General features: G+C 42.2%; 2 protein-coding genes across 2 annotated transcripts; one reads left to right on the forward strand and one right to left on the reverse strand.

Annotated features, from left to right (window-relative positions):
* The first annotated feature begins 457 nt into the window (after positions 1-457).
* On the forward strand, positions 458-17,999 carry LOC132264829 (somatomedin-B and thrombospondin type-1 domain-containing protein). The gene is made up of 5 exons (XM_059765157.1): positions 458-736; positions 4,015-4,521; positions 14,055-14,249; positions 14,332-14,452; positions 16,169-17,999. Exons 2-5 carry the CDS (start codon positions 4,278-4,280, stop codon positions 16,494-16,496), a joined length of 888 nt encoding a protein of 295 aa, XP_059621140.1. The 5' UTR covers positions 458-736; positions 4,015-4,277; the 3' UTR covers positions 16,497-17,999.
* On the reverse strand, positions 6,737-8,226 carry LOC132264220 (vitellogenin-1-like). Its single transcript, XM_059764339.1, has 2 exons — positions 7,644-8,226; positions 6,737-7,575 (listed from the first exon to the last, which is right to left on the reverse strand). The coding sequence occupies exons 1-2, from the start codon at positions 8,163-8,165 to the stop codon at positions 6,922-6,924; spliced, it is 1,176 nt and encodes a 391-aa protein (XP_059620322.1). The 5' UTR covers positions 8,166-8,226; the 3' UTR covers positions 6,737-6,921.
* Positions 18,000-18,152: the final 153 nt, after the last annotated feature.

Below are 18,152 nucleotides of genomic sequence, written 5' to 3' on the forward strand. Positions count from 1 at the left end.
CCCTAACGTGCTCTTCCACTTCTCTGACTCTGCGTTTGATGAATCATTTCTGAAGGCACGAGAGCATGATCAAAAGCACAAATTGACGATTTTGCCGCCAAATTCCTTGCTTTGTCCAATTGCTTGGGTGACCGATTTTCTACTTCTTTAAACTCTTCAGACTCGTGTTCAGACGTCCACTGATCTTGAGATTCTAACAATAAAGTGTATTAAGTTGCTCGTTTCGATTCTTCGAATTGTTTGAGCCAATATTTTCGCTAAAATATCTACTTGTTTTGCGTGAAACACATTTGAAACTCCAGTGGAAGTGAAGGGTTAACAGAACCAACAACTTGAATGAAGTCTCTCTCCTGAGCACAATGCTGCCACTCTCTTTCTCTCTCTGTTTTCATTTCTCCGGCGGCGTCTCTCCGAGGAACTGATTTCGAGAGAGACCATCGAGCAGCAGAGCCACAGCAGCAGCAGCGACAGTCATTCTTCGTACGCACGCCGTACGAGTTGGAGGTGTTCTTCTCGAGTGCTCAAGAGTCGTGAGTTTGTTTGTTTCCAGTGCTCTCAACTTGTTACATTTGATCCCAGATCCTGCACAGAGTTGTGTGTGGTGGAAAGTTGCAAGTGGGGACTTGAGAAGTTACGCTTGGCGCGAAGTTTGAGAGTTGGCGGGAGAAAAGTGTGCAAAGAGCAAAATAAATTTCCTGAGATATTATTCTCGGGAGGATAAATTCATTATTCAGAGGTGTGTATCACGAAATACTCCCCCATCCCCATATTCTGTGCCAAAGTGATGTGTCTTTGAGGTTCCTTTTGTTGTTGGGAGGGATGGAAAAGGACAATTTTCACAGGGATTTTCAACAACTTTTCCCATATCAAGTTTTACTTAACATTCTGACCGTGCAGGAGTGGGGGGCACAGAACATAGCAGGAAATCCACACTCTCACTCCAATGTGAGATGAATACAGAGCATTTCACATTTTTCGGGGGGCGGTTACATTAAATAAATTGGTTTGTGTATAGTTGAGTTTTATTTACTTAAAATGCGATACGACGGAAGTTTTCCCTTTTTGGGTGCCGCGGCGCAACTTTCTCGTGGAGTTTTAAATGAGAACTTTCGGGTGGATAATTATATGAGTTGGAAATCTATATAAGATGTGAAAATTGTCGCTCCTTCAGTCACACTGTCTATGTTGAAAGTGAATTAAGATCTGAAGATGGGGAGTGCAAAACTTTTGCCAACTCTATATTCCATTCATAATGGGATAAATTCTTCCCAATCGTGCCGGTCTACGGCTTGGAAAGGGGGGCGCAAAATACTTAAGTTTTGTGGTAATTTCTCAGACTTTGGAGTACTTAAAATCCACCAGAGGACGCGTTATGTCTTCTGCTGGAATTTCCTGTGTGCACTTTTTGTCCACCAAACCCGAATGACTGGGGAAATTTATTTGCCACACTTGATTTATTCCTCTCGTTTCTTATACTCGCCGCATGGGCATAAAAATGTGCAACATTTTCTCTCACAATACATCGCTCATAAGTCGCCGTTCGGGCACAAGTTCTCCTGGTTTTATTCTTTGAGAAGTTTTCAGTGAATTAATTTAGTCAGGAAACTCTCCTTGGGAAACGGAAAATACACAAAGTTTTCCGTCTTAATTATGGACTTTTAATATTACGTCTATGTACAATAATTGAAGTGCTGAGGATTTAATGGATCACTTATTAGCTTCCACTGTGAGTTTTGTTTGCAAGGTGGCGAATAATTAGTAAATTATTTTCTCAAAAGTTTCTTCACGTCTTCAACTTACAATTTGCACTTGTGACTCTGTAGCTCGGCATGAGCGAAGTAAGTCTTCCTTGCGACAATTTCTCGTGGTGGTATTCTGTCTCTACTCTTTTTGCGCCTTCCTGTCAACTTTTACCACATTCTTCACACACAGAGAGATCCATAAATATTCCTCTTAAATGGCACTGGAGATGATGCCAGGAATCCTATTGTAATGCATGGCATTTGCGAAATATTTCGCAAAGCGAAGAGACACTATTTTGAGCGATAAATTAATAACAGGGCCCGCCAATTGACATGGAGGCATACAATTTACGCCCAAAGTTTATCGAGGCGATAGTGGGCAAATTGCATAAAATTCCCTCGCCCCCGGTTTGGCAGAAAAAGCGTCCGTTTGCATCTGCATGCCAAACAATGTGCCATTTCCGAGCCCAAGAACTCATAAATATCCATATGCATATGCGGAGTTTCCACATGGCAATTTTGCGAGAGATGAAGAGCCGCGAGTGTGGGCTGATTTCACATTGGATGGGCCTCAAGATGAGAAATCCCTGTCTGTCCTGTGCTTGAAAACTACAGCATATTTATGAGTCAATTCGCATTAATGGCCAAAGTGTATGAGAGGGAGAAAAAAGAATGATATTTCATCATACAAAACTCATCAATTTCAGTATAAATTTCCTTCCTTCACGCGATCGAGGCAAAAGTGTGATATTTCGAGAGTGTAAAATCAACAAACATGTAACTGTAAAAGAGAATCTCTCAGATTTATTCTTTCCCGCGAGATATCACCATGAAAAACAAGAGCGCGCGGGATAAATTGCACCGCACAGGATTTGCATGTGGCAAAAATTCACATTTGGCAGAGATGAAATTCCCCCACGCAGCCACTGTTGAGCCTCCCTTGTACGCACAATTTGATTTATCATCTCACCATTCATCGATCATAACAAAAATACACACACTTACATCGCCTCCCCCAGAGCAGCCCCATAAATTCTCCATTTATGCGCTAAAACACAAAAGTACACCATAAATAATTCCACATACTGAATTCTTATATGAATTTCTCTCTCGCTTTCGCTCTCCTTTTTTCCCGTGCTCCACTTTCAGCCACTTTTTGCGTCTGGGGCTTCGCCCTTGCGTGAGGGGGTGGCGCACAATGGGCACCCGAGTCAATTTGCATATTGGGATCCAATTTAATTTACATACAACATAGTTAAGTCAGTGATTCGGTAGATTATTGCCACACTTTCGGGGGGCTGTTTTCCACGTGTGCCAAACACGCGGGTTAAGCGGAGAATTGAATTGTTTGGCACACTTTGCGATCCATTGTTTGGAAATATTCAAGACAAGTAAATCCGCTTTTGTGCAGAATCTCTGGGGAGTTCGCGCTAATCTCTCAATTTGAGAAATGAACGCGCTTCTCAAATTAGAATCTTTTGCCAAAGAGACGATGTGACGAGAGGAAATAGAAATAGTTTTGGGAATTGCTTGAAATACGATCAGAAAATAGTTACATTTTCTTCACAGAAAGAGCGTTATTTGAAAAACTATAGTCGCTCAGGAATGTGAAATAAATCTCTTTTTTAGTCGCTCTAACAAGCGGAAATTTAGCAAAATTATATATACAGAAAATCGAGAAATATGCCGAAAAAATTACATCCACGAAGAGGGAAAAAAGGTGAAGGCCACGAAAACGGAGGATTTTAGGATAATTCCATATGTCTGGCATTTTTTTCCGTCATTTCGGCACTTTGTCGGAATTTCGTGCAAAATTGCGGATAAGGCGTAGCGAAATCTAAAATTATCCCCAAAACCCGATAGAAAAGAATATAATGCTGAAGATTTCCCCTTCGAGCCATGCAATGCCCCCCATCCTCGGTCAGAATTTACCCGTAATCTGGGATTATTGTGTGAGAAAGGGAATGATGATTTGTTTGCTAAAATAATTATACCATTCTCCCATCTCCTCATGAGACTCTCTCTCTCTCTCTGTGCCGATGAATATTCGTGCTGCTGTGGCAGAAATTGTGGCACGAGTTTAGGGAATTCACATGGAAATGTCTCGAAGGATATTTCCATGTGAGAAATCACGGATACCTCATGATAATTTAATGGGTTTTACCCCCCCATACGACGGGGATCTTCTCCTTGTAACCATTTATTCATCAACATTCCTCACTTTGTGTACATACAATCTCACACTCTCATTCCTCATGTCTTCTTGTTGCAGATCTCCGAAGCAAAAGTTGTGGAGCGTCAAGTGCACAAGTTTCACTGGGAATAACTACATGCATTAAAGTGGCACCGAGAGCTTCCAGCTCATGAAAGGATTACACTCTCGTATTGGAGTGGGTTGCGTTTGAATATTTTGTGTTGTGTATTTTTCAATTCTGCGCGTCTTGCCGCGAACAGACCGAAGATTCTATATAGAGAGAGAGAGATTTTGCCAAGGTATATTTTGCGAGAGCACAAGCGGAGGTAAAAGAATTGAATATGGTGTTTGAGAAGACTCTTGTGGCCATTGTGCTTGTTGTGTGTTGCCTGAGGGCGGCCAGTGTATCGGCGGGCTCATGCCGGGAGTCTTCGCTGTGCTGCAACGGGCGCGACTCCTCTTGTGTTGTGCAGAAAGCCCCCATAAATGCCATCATCGAGGATCTGAGCGATAAGCCATGCTATTGTGACCATGCCTGCTTGCGCCTCGGCGATTGCTGCGAGGACTTCAAACAATACTGTGGAGGTATTTATAAGCTTCAATGTATCGCAATACATGGGGAGACATTCCCCATTGATATCCCCACCCCCTCATCGCCCCACATTTCCCCCGCTGACTGCAATGCAGATACGCCTCACTGTTACATCATAAATTGTCTGTCCTCCAGCCATCCGCGAGATTATCGAGTGCTTCCAGGTCACGTATCTCGCTCCCGAAAAATGCACACGAAATCACCCATCAAATGCAACATTGTGCTCCTCCCCGTCGCCACTAGAGCCTCTCCAGTTGCGCCCAATTGCTATCTTAAACGGTACATTTTCTCGAGACCCTGCTAAAAGAGTGGCGGAACATTTCCGTGACGAAAAGTGTGTACTGATGGCCCCAAGACTCCACCGAGTCAACAAAATTGGGCAATAAACGCGATTACTGCTAAATTGCTGTATAACTTCTTGAGATCATGCTTTTCTCTGCGCCAGAGAAGATGGTTTTCAGAGAGAAACTTATGCTGTGTAAGTTTTGAGTTGTTTTGCTTTACAATTGAAAGTTCCTCACTGTGCGGATATCTAACTGGATTTTAAAATGCATTTTACTGGTGGCAATAAGTACTATTGTGCCAAGTTGAAGTGCCTTTAAACCCAAATGAGTTTTCTCTTAATTGTACAAACAATCGTCCTCGATATCGAGTTAATGGCACTTTTCAAATACGTCGATTGCATTTTGAATTAAGTACAGAATAATGCTGTGGCTTTTCTGGAGTGTATAGTGGGATTTATATCACTACCGACGCCATTGTTATGAGCCAAAATAAATAATTGTATTCTCATTGAATGAGAAAGAAATTTCCGAGAGGAAAAGCTCTCGGCGGGGGTAAGAAATCAGGAATTTATGCGTGCGGAATTGGAGGCCCAGCACTTCCTGGCCTCATGTCTCGAAGCTCTTTATATACCCAGCAAACAATCGCTTGCATGGTAAACGAGAGGGTGAAATTATTGGATTGGAAACGGTTGCGGCGTTGGGACGGAAAAAGGGAATTAGAAAAGTTGTACTCGCAATGAATTCCGATAAATGGCAATTTCTTCAGTATTATTGGCACGTTTTGTGTTCGCCGAGGGTGTGCGGGTTGAGGGTGAAAAGGGGTTTGAGAAATGGTTTATTTTTTCCCCTGTTTCCCCGCACGACCGCTTGTATGCAAAGATGTTGGAAATTTGTTTGGAAATTTGTTGGGATTAGGCACGGAGTTTTTTTTGCCATCGTCTTTTCGGAGGGGGTGAAAGTGTAATAAATTGACAAAGGAGGGCAATTTAAAGTGTCCTGGACAATGGCATTGTCGAAGGATGTGTGATAGTGCCATGGAGACCCATTTGGGATAATTTGGTAATCTCAGATTCAGCTGTAGTTGTCCATTAGCTGAACATTATGACACTCACTGTGTGGACATTAAATTCAGGAACAATATAAGGGAAATCCTAGAGGAAGAGACAGGAAAAGTCGATGCAGCTGCGTCAATGCGGGACTTTTCAAGACAATACAACGCGTCCCAGAAACATAAATGTTTATGCTCGGAGATGATTATGTTGTCCCATTTTCAAACAGCTGATGCACAACACTCGAGACAATGCTCTTTGGAAAAACCTTCGCTGTTTTCTTTCTTTTTGTGCTTTCAGAATAAAACACATACCTTCGCTCTAATGGCGAATTCTTTATTTCTTAATGACCAGACGAATGAACTACGTGAATCCATGCAGGAAAAAAAATGATCAATCCTCGTGTGCGTGATAACGCGAAATTAAGTTAATGAGTGGAGGCTCAACATGAGAGTTTGCAGGCCTCAATAGCACAGGCTGTCACTGAATTGGGACGACAGCGATGCTATCAAATGTCCTACGTGCGAGAATTTCAGATGTAATTTTGGGCGAAAATTTCACATCACTTTCCATGAATGTTAATACTTAATTTTAATGATGCCGAGTGAATTTTCTCTCCATATTTCGTGAGGATTTCCTCTGTCGCCCTGACTCCACTCAAATCACAAAAGGGAGCACGTCTCGCAAGTGGGTGGTGACACAAACATCAGCGAAAGTAATTCAACAGGAGGGCATATGTCGCACAATTGAAAATCGCGTTGTGGCATTGTGTGACTTTTCATCAGCATATTTCACGCACTATTGTATTTTTCCCATATTAATTGATATAGTCTGCCAATGTGGAGCGGAAAGCAGAGAAAAGCCATATTTTCCTGTTGCTGACATTTTGTATTTGTGGGCTACATGAAAGGTGTGTCTTTGTTCTGAGTGTTACATTATTTCACGATAAAGCTTTTACATTCTGAAGGGTGTACAATAAATTTGTGCTATCTATAAAGGATCCTGAACAATATTTTGATTCGAATTGATTCATTTAACACTCGCTGTTTTGGGACAGAACTCAGTTCTTCTGGTTGCACTTGCTCTTGCTCTTGGAGTAGAAGCCGTACAGACCGCTGGGGTTGACCTCGAGGAAGAAGTTGCCCTTGGCCTCCTTGGGGCAGGCAAAACCCATGGCGATGGGGGTGCTCTTGCATCTCTTGGTCGTGACGCCGCGCAGAGAGTTGCAGCGGACGGCCTGGAAGCCGTTGTTGTTCTCAGGGTAGACACTCTCGGTGAAGTACTCGTAGGCCCTCAGGTGAGAGCAGATGATTCCGGCGCAGCCTGGCATGAGGACGGACTTGCCGTTGGGGTAGAAGTCAGCATCGCCAATGGGCTCGCCCTTGCCGAGACCGCCGGAGTTCGTGTGGATGATGTCAACGAACTTGGCATCGCCGCGCTGCAGATTGGTCATCACCTCGCCCTCGTTGAAGCAGGGACGAGCTGGGTCCAGACCGGTGATGCGTGGCAGCATCTTCTTCTCCACCTCGATGAAGTGGCGACCGATGGAGCCGGCCACGTGGGCGCCCAGACTGTGTCCGATGACGTGGATCTTGTTGATGTCAACGAACTTCAGCAGTTTAGCAACGTAAGGAGCCACAGCCTCTCCGATATTCTCGGTGTTGAGGGCAGACCACATGTACAGGTTGTCGAGGTAGTCTTCAGTGTTCAGGTGCTTTAGGGTGGAAGTTGCGCAATTGTAAATCTCAAGAGAAATCGGAAGATATTCAGAGATGTACTTACGATGAAGTTGTGACCTCCGCGGCAGCTGTAAGCCTTGGCCATTTCCCTGGCGGCGGCATTCTCAGTGTTGTCCTTAGTCAGCCATCCGGTGATGAAGATGATGACGGGATGCTCCTTGTTGAAGCCTGGGTACGCGGCCAAGTTCTCCAGCTCGTCAAATTGGAAGGGAACACGTCTCTCGTTGTCGTACAGCACGAAGCTCATGTTCTGCACATTTGGGGTGTACTTCTCAGTGCGGCCCAGGTTCGTGTCGTAGTGCATGGCCATGGAGCAGAAAGTGTTGACTCCCTCCATGAGAACACGAGGAGGCAGACCCAGGAAGGTCTCCTTGCTCATGCGAGCGATGTCCCTGGGAGATGGGATGTAGTTGATGGCGTCTCCAGCGATGTGGTTGAAGGAGTCGAAGCCAACGTGAGCAGCATTGCCGCCCATCTGCATGGTGTCCCAGAAGCCAGCATCACCGGCGATTCTCTGGCAGCAGATCGCCAGGGCGATGGCCAGGATGACAGTCTTAGCCATCATTTGAAGTGATTTAACTAATGAACAATAAACGACACTCTTCTATGACTTGCACCACTCAACTAGCCCGATAGCCACAACTCTGTTGTGTCTTATATAGGCGATCATTATCGCCGCCGATGAGGAGCAAAACAGCTGCTGGTGACCTTTTTCTCAAAGATCAGTCAAAAACATTCAGTATCTGTGAGAATTAATAGGTAAAATCTGCAACACTGGCAAAATGCAAATGCTCTCAATAGAGACACTCGATCATCTGATCAGGCGGTGATTGTTGTGAAATTGTGCATAATCATATATAGGGAAATGTGTTTACAAACGTACGGCAGACTCACTGATAGCATAACACGTTTCATTATCAGGAATGTTGTGTTTACTAAATTTCACATACTTTGTCACTAGAGAAAGATCACTTACTTTCATTATCAGCTCCAAATATCTGCTCTGCTTGACAATGTTGACGAAGTTCGTGCGAGCTTCTAGTGAACTTGATCTTGAGCGTTTTTAGTAAAGAACGCGCTATCTGATCAGCAAAACTGCTCGAGTGATTTCCCAATAAAACGTGCAGCCAGTGCAGAGAATGGCATCGAGTAAATATTTGAAACACAGTAACTCCATCAGAGAGGCGACATGTGTTAACATCCGACTTTTGGGAGGCCGATTTGTGCCTCCCAAAAGTCGAAGGAGGAAACAGACTCCACATTGTGATATGGAGAAGAGCAAATAATTTCATCTCAATATTGATTCTTCGCCACAGTATGGAGACATATTGATGTTTTTCTTTGCTTAACTGGACTTCCCACACGAGCAGTGCGGTGTCAATGCTTTTCCACAAATACCATAAACTTTTGGGTGGGAAAAGGGCCTCTGAACGGAGCAATAAAGGGATTTCTCTCTCGATTGAGGGTAGAAAATTAACAATTCAGCATTGAGATTTCTTACACCCCGAGGGAGTGCAGTGGTTTTTCGTTGACTATGGAAAGTTTTCATTTAGCTTCTCCTCCGAGGCGGTACTCATTTTGGAGCTGAAGTGTCGCTTCTTTTGCTATCTTCTTCAAAACAATGCCTCAAAAGAGGAGTCAAACCGCAGTGCAAGGAAATAATTCCAGAGCCATATAGGGTTGCGTCACAGTGCAGGAAGTCAAGTAAATACCCTTGAGCCTGCACATCTTTCCGGCACTGCAATCTCTTCAGTCCTCTCTCAGCACTGCTTCATATCTTGACGCTGAAGTGAGTCGGTGTTTTAACCGCAATTCCACTAACTATTGTGTTTTCTCCCGTGAGACGAATTCTGACAAAATTTCAAGAGACGTCTTGACACTTTTCTTCCTTGAGAGAGTGTTTTTTCTGCCCCTTGTCTGCTCCCTCTTGTCTTCCCTTTTGTATAATTCCGTAAGTGGTTCATCCCAAAGATGCCTCTCGTATCACTTTTTCTGACAAACTTTATGTACATAAGGTAGAATCATTCCACTGGAGAATCTTTTGTTATTTGTCTGAATCTCCTCATTCCGTTGTCCATCAAGGAAAAATATGCTGTGCTCCTGAAGGGGACTCTTGTGGAATGTCTTCAGGGAATAAATATGCCCAAGCGTACGGATTGTCGGCATTTCTTCCATCCAGATTTTCTCTCTTGTCTCGTCTCATATCCCCGGCAAGGCTGAAAGAAAAGACGATGCACGATATCGAGTTAGTGAAATATTCATAACAAACAAATATTTAGCAACTATCTCGTTCACGTGAATCCCCAGGTAGAATTTACACACTGGCGAAGACTCGAAGAAGCACTAACGATGTAATGCGATACCTGTGTCTTGTCGAATACCTCACAGAGAGGAATTTATAGGGATGGGAGTATCCCAAAAAAGAATGGAATACGCGTACATCACAGAGTTTATTCACTCGCCTCTGCGGGGATGAATATAAATTAGTGCGCTGGATCTTCATGTACCTTCAAGTGCGCGACGTCTTTTATTGCTGCGCTACTTGAGCGCGTTTTAGAGACGATCAGCACGCGATTCCACATTCTCTCCTTTCGCGTTTAATACCAAAAATTCCAACACTATCCAATTCTCACGTTCACCCTGAGCATCATGAGAGGCATCACACGCTGGATTATTTCCATCATCAGTCGAGGAGCACATTTTTACTGTCGGTTCAGCGACTCTGTCGTGAAATTTAATCGCTTTATGTTGCCATTATTAATTTCAATTTTTCTCCAACTCATCACTGATCAAAATTCTCTCCCTTGAGAGCAGCAAATTTCATTTCCACCCGATTTTACTCTACAATTGAGTGTAAAAGTTACTGTGGAGACAAAACTATGTAGTAATTGTTTGTCACAAGGACCCCAACATCAATTATATTGCCATTTGAACCTCGTTAAAATCTAATTTGGTAAGAATGAGTGCGACGGAGAGGAAATATAGAGGTGCTTCTAATTTTGTGTGAATTTGTTGAGATTTCCGCGGATTAATTTGGCACAAATGTGAGAATCCCTCTGTCATTTATCTTCCGTCCGCAGCGTCATAAATTGCAAATTAGAGCTCCGAGAATTAGTGCTGGAATCACGGCTCTGAGATCTGTTTGATCTCGCGGGAGATACACGTTGGAATATGGGCGGTTTTTTGCGCGCCTGGAGCATCGAGACAAAAAGAGGTTGATGGTTCTTTCCTGTTTCGTTAGATTGCAAATTAATATTCCGACAGTGGTGGACAAATCTCGTAGCGAGAGTCTCTTTGTGTTTTTCTTCCTCCACCCCCGGAAAGGCGGACAAAAGCGTGCTGGTGTGGCTTTAGTTGAGCTATGAAGACATTCCGGAGCGAGAGCTTGTGTGTAGCATACATAATAAGGATTTCAATTAATGTCAGCATTCATCTAAATTATACACGCTCTCAGAGACACCTTTTCGGGTGGAAAATGTCAAGTCAAATTGTACATGCTTCATGTATTAAATTAATTATGCTGGATCCTCCGCAGACGCGCTTAGAGATGATTTAATGAGATCCTTCGGGCAGGTCACTTACACTCCAGCATTGCGCCATACATTGTATTAATATGACGCACGGAGCGCATCAGCCGGAATCATAACGCAAGAGCTTAATCCACATGCCTGCTTTTTCATCCATTTGCACAAACACTCGTCCTCCTTCTCCTCAGCCTAAATGTCCCATTAGCACTCCAAAAGAGAGCGGGCGATGAGATGCGAAATTAAAGCGATTGAACGAAAATTTACATAAAATTGTTGATGGAGAAAAGAAGCTTATGTTTCGAAATGTATATCAAACATCAAAGTTAAACCGCAAAGTGAGAATTACATTAATGACTTTGATATGGAAACTTTAAATATAATCATACGCGATGTAATTGCTATATAACCACCTCCTTTCCCTTTCCACCGCGTGCTGATACAGAGAAGCTTGCGGTGACTTGCGAGGAAATGCGAATTATGTATGTACATAATGCGTGGTAAATTTTGTGCCAAAGCAAAGAATTCTCTCAGTGAAATGTGAATCCTGTCACATGGCATTTTTCTCCATCTTGATTGACATGTGTAAGATAATACAGCACTTCATTAAATTTCAAATCTATGCTCTCATATATTCACTCTTTATCAATACGCGGAATTCTTTTGAAATGCTTCCAATTAGTGCAGTAGAATTTTATACAAAAGCCACACGTTACAATGTTGCACAGTTCTTTGTGAAATTTTAATTATTGCAATTGGAATCAACATAAATAAAAAGAGCTTTTCAAATTGCAATTTAATCTACTCGAAATGGAATTTATTAAAAATATGAGGTTAACCATTTCATAAGCATCGTTCACATTTGTTATCAAATACGGCTTTCATTATCATTTTCAGCATTTTGATAAGTGATAAAGATGCATTTTGAATAAACACAACTCATGATAGAGGGTTAATTGCATGTCGATGCGGTGAAACATCCAAATAAATGGCTCAAAATTAAATAATTGAGATGGTTTCACTATAATATGGTTCTCCACACAACAATCATCTACTCACATTGAAAATCCCACTGCATATTTGGCTCTGATGGGACTCACATGTCTGCAAGCAATTTGTGCATATGATGAGAAACACTACACCACCGCCAGTGTATCCTAAATATGATAACAATTGTTTAATCAATTCCCATATCGCTCGACGCGTCCCATTTGTGCCGTCAATTTATAAAACACATTGAGAATACCGAGTCGATCGCATGAATTTTGTGCCCACGATGCATTGCCGGGGCTGTATTACTTCATCCTGGGAATAAATTTGCATTTATAAATAAGCAATGAATGGCTCAGGGCATCAGACATTGGCACAGCACCAGACAAAACTTCCGCAAATTTCCTCCTAAGAATACACTTTTCAAGCCCCCAACTAAACAGTGTGGCGAAATTGTGGACAGCATCACGCCATGGAGTCCTGACGAGTAATTCAATTAATAGAGCCCATCCTGGAAAATGGGCGGCGGCAGTGGGGAGAAAATGTGGTTTGTGGGTGGTTTTTGGGGGTAAAAAAAGACGACGCAGCGCGGAAAATGAGAAACAACGACTAAATTTGTAATTCAAATTGTATCTCTGGGATTAAAGGTGATTTTCATATACATAAATTCCTTGCTGCGGGATGGAACAGTGCTGATAAAATACATGTCGTTTGCATTTGATAGCGCTGATGTGTAATTAATTGATGCTTCAGCGTGATTTAATGGCTCGGCGTCCGCTGAGGATTAAGAATTTCCCCACGAATTGCGAGTGCGCGAGTGCTTTATTTATGACTCATTTTCTAAGTGGCTCTGCGGTGCTGTCCACAGTTGGATTTTCAGTGAAAATACATTTTTGCAAATGCACCTTTTCCGAGTTTCACCTCTCGGTTGATTGAATTGGAATTGGCTCACGGTTTGGAAAATGGAAAATGTGAATTTAACATGCCTCGTCATTGCCCGTGAGATGACACAGATTGATTATGGCACGATGATACGACGTTTCACACGTACCAGCTATACAGGTGAAAAATCTCTGTTGAGAGAAAATTGGTGGAATAAATCAAGGGAAAATATTTATCACGCGTGTTTCTGCACCAAAACAATCTCCAGCAGTCGCACAATGTTGAGGAATTCAATTGATTTTCCTCCAGACTTGTATACATATTACCTTATAATTCACTAGTCAATAATGCAGAACATCCATTTAAGTGGCTCTTCTTTCCTGTTCAACATTCTAGAATATTTCATGAATCATTTTATTGTGCTATTTTGGTTCATTTCTCCACGAGAAGATTGCAATCCACCATCTGTTGAATTATTCCTGAATACATACATACATTTATCTACAAGATAATCCGAAGCACTTCCTTTGCTCCCAGGATTGGGGTCAATTGTTCTTGGTTTCGCGAGGGAAGGAGCATTTAGAACCCACCATCTCCAGACATCGATAGATACTATTCCCGCTCTCACGATGTTGCATTGCACATTTCACTCCTGATGAAGCACTTTAGATAAATATCCAGCCATTTTTCTTTATGATTGCAAAATTTCGTATGACTCGCAAGACGCATGGGACACATAGCGCAGATCATGAATTTTGCAGAGTCATCGCCCTTTGGCTGTTACATTTTAATCCCAGGATGGCTTTCATTTTTTACTGGCTCACTGTATCTCCGGGATTAAAAGATACCTTTAATAAGTTAAAAGACCATGGGGAAGACATGAAAAATTCTCGCAATTTCTTCAGCATCCCAAAGCCAGAGGCTCCAAGTTGATGAGAAAGGATCCCCAGAGGTTCGGTTGTGCGGTGCAAACAAACCATAAAATATTTGTGGAACTTTCTCCACGAGTGACGAGTGAAATATTTGTCGATTAATACTCCGTGTTGGATTTCTTCCAGTCACGGACTGCCTGGTCAGTGAGTGGGGCGCCTGGAGTGAGTGCGACGCCACGTGTGGCACGGGAATGATGTCCCGCAACCGGACTGTGGTGCGAGCGGCCCAGAATGGCGGCAAGCACTGCCCATCGCTGCTGCAGAAGCGCGGATGCCAGGGATTCAAGTGTCAACACCATCAGGACCGAAGAGTGATGCGAGGTGATTTGCCATGATTCTCCCACGTCTCGCACTAATTGAGCAAATTATTCATCTGGGCCTGTTGTGTCTTGTGATTTTCCAGAGATGGCCCTCCTCCTGCCGGCGTCCTTATCCAAGAGCCGTCACGAGAATGACACCAGCGACATTCGGCGGAACCTGAGACTCCGCTATCGGGACTCGTTCAAGCACAACCGCGGAAATGAGTGAGTATATTTCACGTGTTTTCACCATCTAACCATTAATTAACATCCACACAATTCCCCAACTCTCGCGCGGAGCGTTCTTTCATCCCCCAGCGTCACAGTGGATGAAACTTTTCCATACACCCTTGGGAGAAGCTGGCGTGAGAGTAAACAGCAATTTTGTCAATTTAATTAATTGAGTAATTTTTCATGTGATGCCCGTTTTGATTTATTACTCTATATATGCGAACGCGTATCACAGTTTCCAAGCTGTCCATTCAATGGGAAACAGAATCCACCATAATATCAACAAGAGAGAGAGAGAGAATATTAATCCCGTTCAAACACTCGGAAAAATGAGCAAGTGCGGCAATTGTCCGGAAAAGTGACGCTAAGACGCAGATATAGGATGTGTCAGTGTTCGAAGATGCCCGCAAACACAAGACACCATCAGAATCTCAATAGAACGCTTGTTGAGCAGTCCTCGAAACTGTTTGCGATACTTTAAATTTCCCAAATTCGATTTCTACCAAGAAAAGAAACTTTTAAAAGCTTACTCTGCAGAGAGAGGAGGATAATGGACAAACATCAGACCCTCCCTCAGCCAAAGGAAATCACTTCTGCCACCCACTAATGCGATCGTCTTCTGCACAAATAATACCACTGATGAATGTGCACGATTTAGTGAGTTGTTAATGGCTAAGAGTGCCATTTGTCTCATGAACAAAAACAGGGAAATACGCGTTTAACCGCCCACAACATAGGGCAGCCAATTTTGCTGGAAAAAATCACTACACAGCAGCTAAATCCTTGGTTAAATCAATAACAATAGAACTTCTCTAATGCTTGAAAGAAATGTGAAATTGTGCACGAAAATCTCCTCAGATTTATAGGCAGTAATTACAAATTCTTCGCCAATTGAGATCTTAGAGAATATCCTCAATTCCTGGAGCGCGGCTGAAGTATCACTTTCGTTGAAATGGGAAGAAAAATTAATTTTTATCTCCCGCACAGTGAAAATTTGTCCATTGCTCGAAATTTCGTGGGAAAGTGGGTCGTTGGACAGCGTGAAAATTTTGTAATTGAATTGAATTGGTGCTGAAAATGGAATTGGGAAAAATTAAGTAATTAGAGCAGAACTCCATCTTTCCACATCAACACCCTTTTCTCTGCTTGAACTTTGGCGCTCTTTGGCAGTTTACAGCATTTACACTTGCAGACTTTGAGAGGTGCGCAGAACTCCAATATAGATTGTGTTGAGAATTTATTGAGGAGGAAAATTGGTTGGCGGAATTTTTGCTTTCCAATTCAAGAATTTAATAAACTGTGCCATTTAAAAAAAATAACACAAAGTTTCACGTGATAAAGTGTCGCGAAAATGTTCGAGGTGACAAACTTTCTTAGTTCAGATTACAACTATATGTTTTATTGGAATTGCTAGATCGCGGTTCCGCAGGTGTTCAATGACTTTCCCGAGAGTTTCTCACTTCCCAATCAACGTCGGAATAAAGTCGATTACGTCAGTGTTAAATTTCACAGCTAAATTTCCCGTGAAATGTATGAATGGTAAATTAGGCGACCCATTAAGGCGCTCAGCGGTGGGGGCAATGGAGACTGAATTCAATTAGTGTGTGCAAGGGAGATGTGTAATTAGGCCACGCTGAAAGGGTGGCTGGGATAAATGATCTCAATAATTAATAAAACACCGGCAAATTTCCATCCTTCTCCGCTTTCCAGATACTGTGTCGAATTCGAAGTGCTGAAGGCGTCGAAGGCCTGTCACAAGCTGCCGCCCTACGACCAGCTCCTGGAGGGCGATCGCGTGGTGGTGCGCTGCGACTTGGAGGCTCTGCAGAGGGACACCGCGATGCCAACAGAGTCCAGCAACTCGGTCCTGGATGAAGATCAGCTGCCGAAGGGCAAGTTCCGATGTCGAGGCGAGGGAATGCCAGGGCGCAACACGCGATGGAGCGCTCTGGCGGCGCCCTCGTGTCACGGCAAGTGGCTGCGATTGACGCTGGACCAACCCAAAAAGTGCACAGAATCCCAGTTCATTTTCGTATAATTCGACCCAATGTAGGTGCCGCGCCATTGCATTGTCTTCGACTTCTTTTATGTATTAATTTTCTCCTAATTATAAACCTTTATTTCGTCTTGGCTACAGAAAGAACTTTCACATGAATATAGCATATATACTTAACTGATAGTGTTAGGATAATCGCAAAGATAGCCCCCTTGAAGAGAGACGAGAGAGAACCTGTTGATGGCAATAAAATCCATGTCCCTATTTTTACATGAGGAGCTAGGAAAGAGAACGAGGAGTTACGTGTCATAACTGATAATTTAAGTTATTTTAGGTGAGAAAAGAGCATGATATATATGATATAATACTCAATCCCAAACGAGCATCACTCAAGTGAATTTTTTATCACTTGGAAAAATGGTTTTTCACGCGGAATTGTACATAAAGGCGAGGTAAAAAAATGTTGAGAGAGAAAATCCAAGGGAGAAAACGTGTCAGAACATCCTACATTCTAACAGCTACTTTATATTTAATTCTTATGTCATTTCGTGCATTCGAAAGAGTGTCAACTGCCAGCATTTCTTTTTTAAGAATTCAATAAAAATATTTTAAGCATGGCAACAAATGGGAATTTATTGCGCATTTTCTCCCCTTTCCGGTTCTCTCTTCTTGTGTTCAATACCCCGTTCTTCCCTGTGGCACAGCCTTTAGATCTCTGAGCTAAGATGCTAAGATAGAACACCCCTCTTGGAAAAAAACCTAGATGGACCCCTTTGTAAACTCATCGAGAAACTATTCACACTACAAGTTACATCACATACACAAGAAAAGACAGGACAGGCATTTTAAGTAAGGAATCTAAGAAGAGAATAAAATATTAATGTAGCAAAAATAAAAAATTTTTTATTTGTTGATCGGGAACTCTTGTAACTTAAAAGGCGGAAAATTAAATAAAAAAAAATTGATAAAAGAAAGTAAGAATAAAATTGACACTAATGCAACCTTGTAAATACAGAATGATATACTTAATGAGAAACACTAGTTAGACTAGTTGTAATGACTAAGGAAAATTATTGGAAGTGAATTCTGGAGAAATAATAAGAGAATCATTGAATTTCAAAGGCTCTTTTTTACTCAAATTCACCGTCACATTCATCAATTTTCATTACATCCTCTATTTTGCAGTGTACTTTTGTGTTCATGCCAATTAAAAGCACACCATCGCAGTCTGTAATTGAAATAAATCACATATCACATAAGGAAGAAGATGAACTGTCCTTCCACCTCCGCAAAACACTTTTATTATACCTTTTTCTTCGCACTCGTGTACTCGAGTTTATTGATCTGTTCTTCAAACGTATAAAACTGCGAGCGTGTGTCTTTCTTCCGAATCGCAATTTATGAGTCATGGAGGACATTAACATTATAGAATAGCTAGCGACATTTTTTTCTCGACTCAAAGAAATATGAAGAATGTAAAATGTTTCATTTACATTGAAAATAAATTGAGAGAGGAGAAGAAGAAGAAAAAGCCACCCGAGAATTCCATTATAAATGAATATTAATTGAGAAGTGATCCATTAATGGGATTGCTGGTACAATATGCCATTGAAATATGAATTTGGTATTGAAAATCACTGACCATTGCTAATAAATAATCAATTGACCGAAGAAGTCAATTTCGGACTCTCTTGATTG

Source organism: Phlebotomus argentipes, unplaced genomic scaffold (genome assembly GCF_947086385.1).
Source record: "Phlebotomus argentipes unplaced genomic scaffold, Phlebotomus argentipes genome assembly contig_2, whole genome shotgun sequence".
NCBI classification, from domain to species: Eukaryota; Metazoa; Arthropoda; class Insecta; order Diptera; family Psychodidae; genus Phlebotomus; species Phlebotomus argentipes.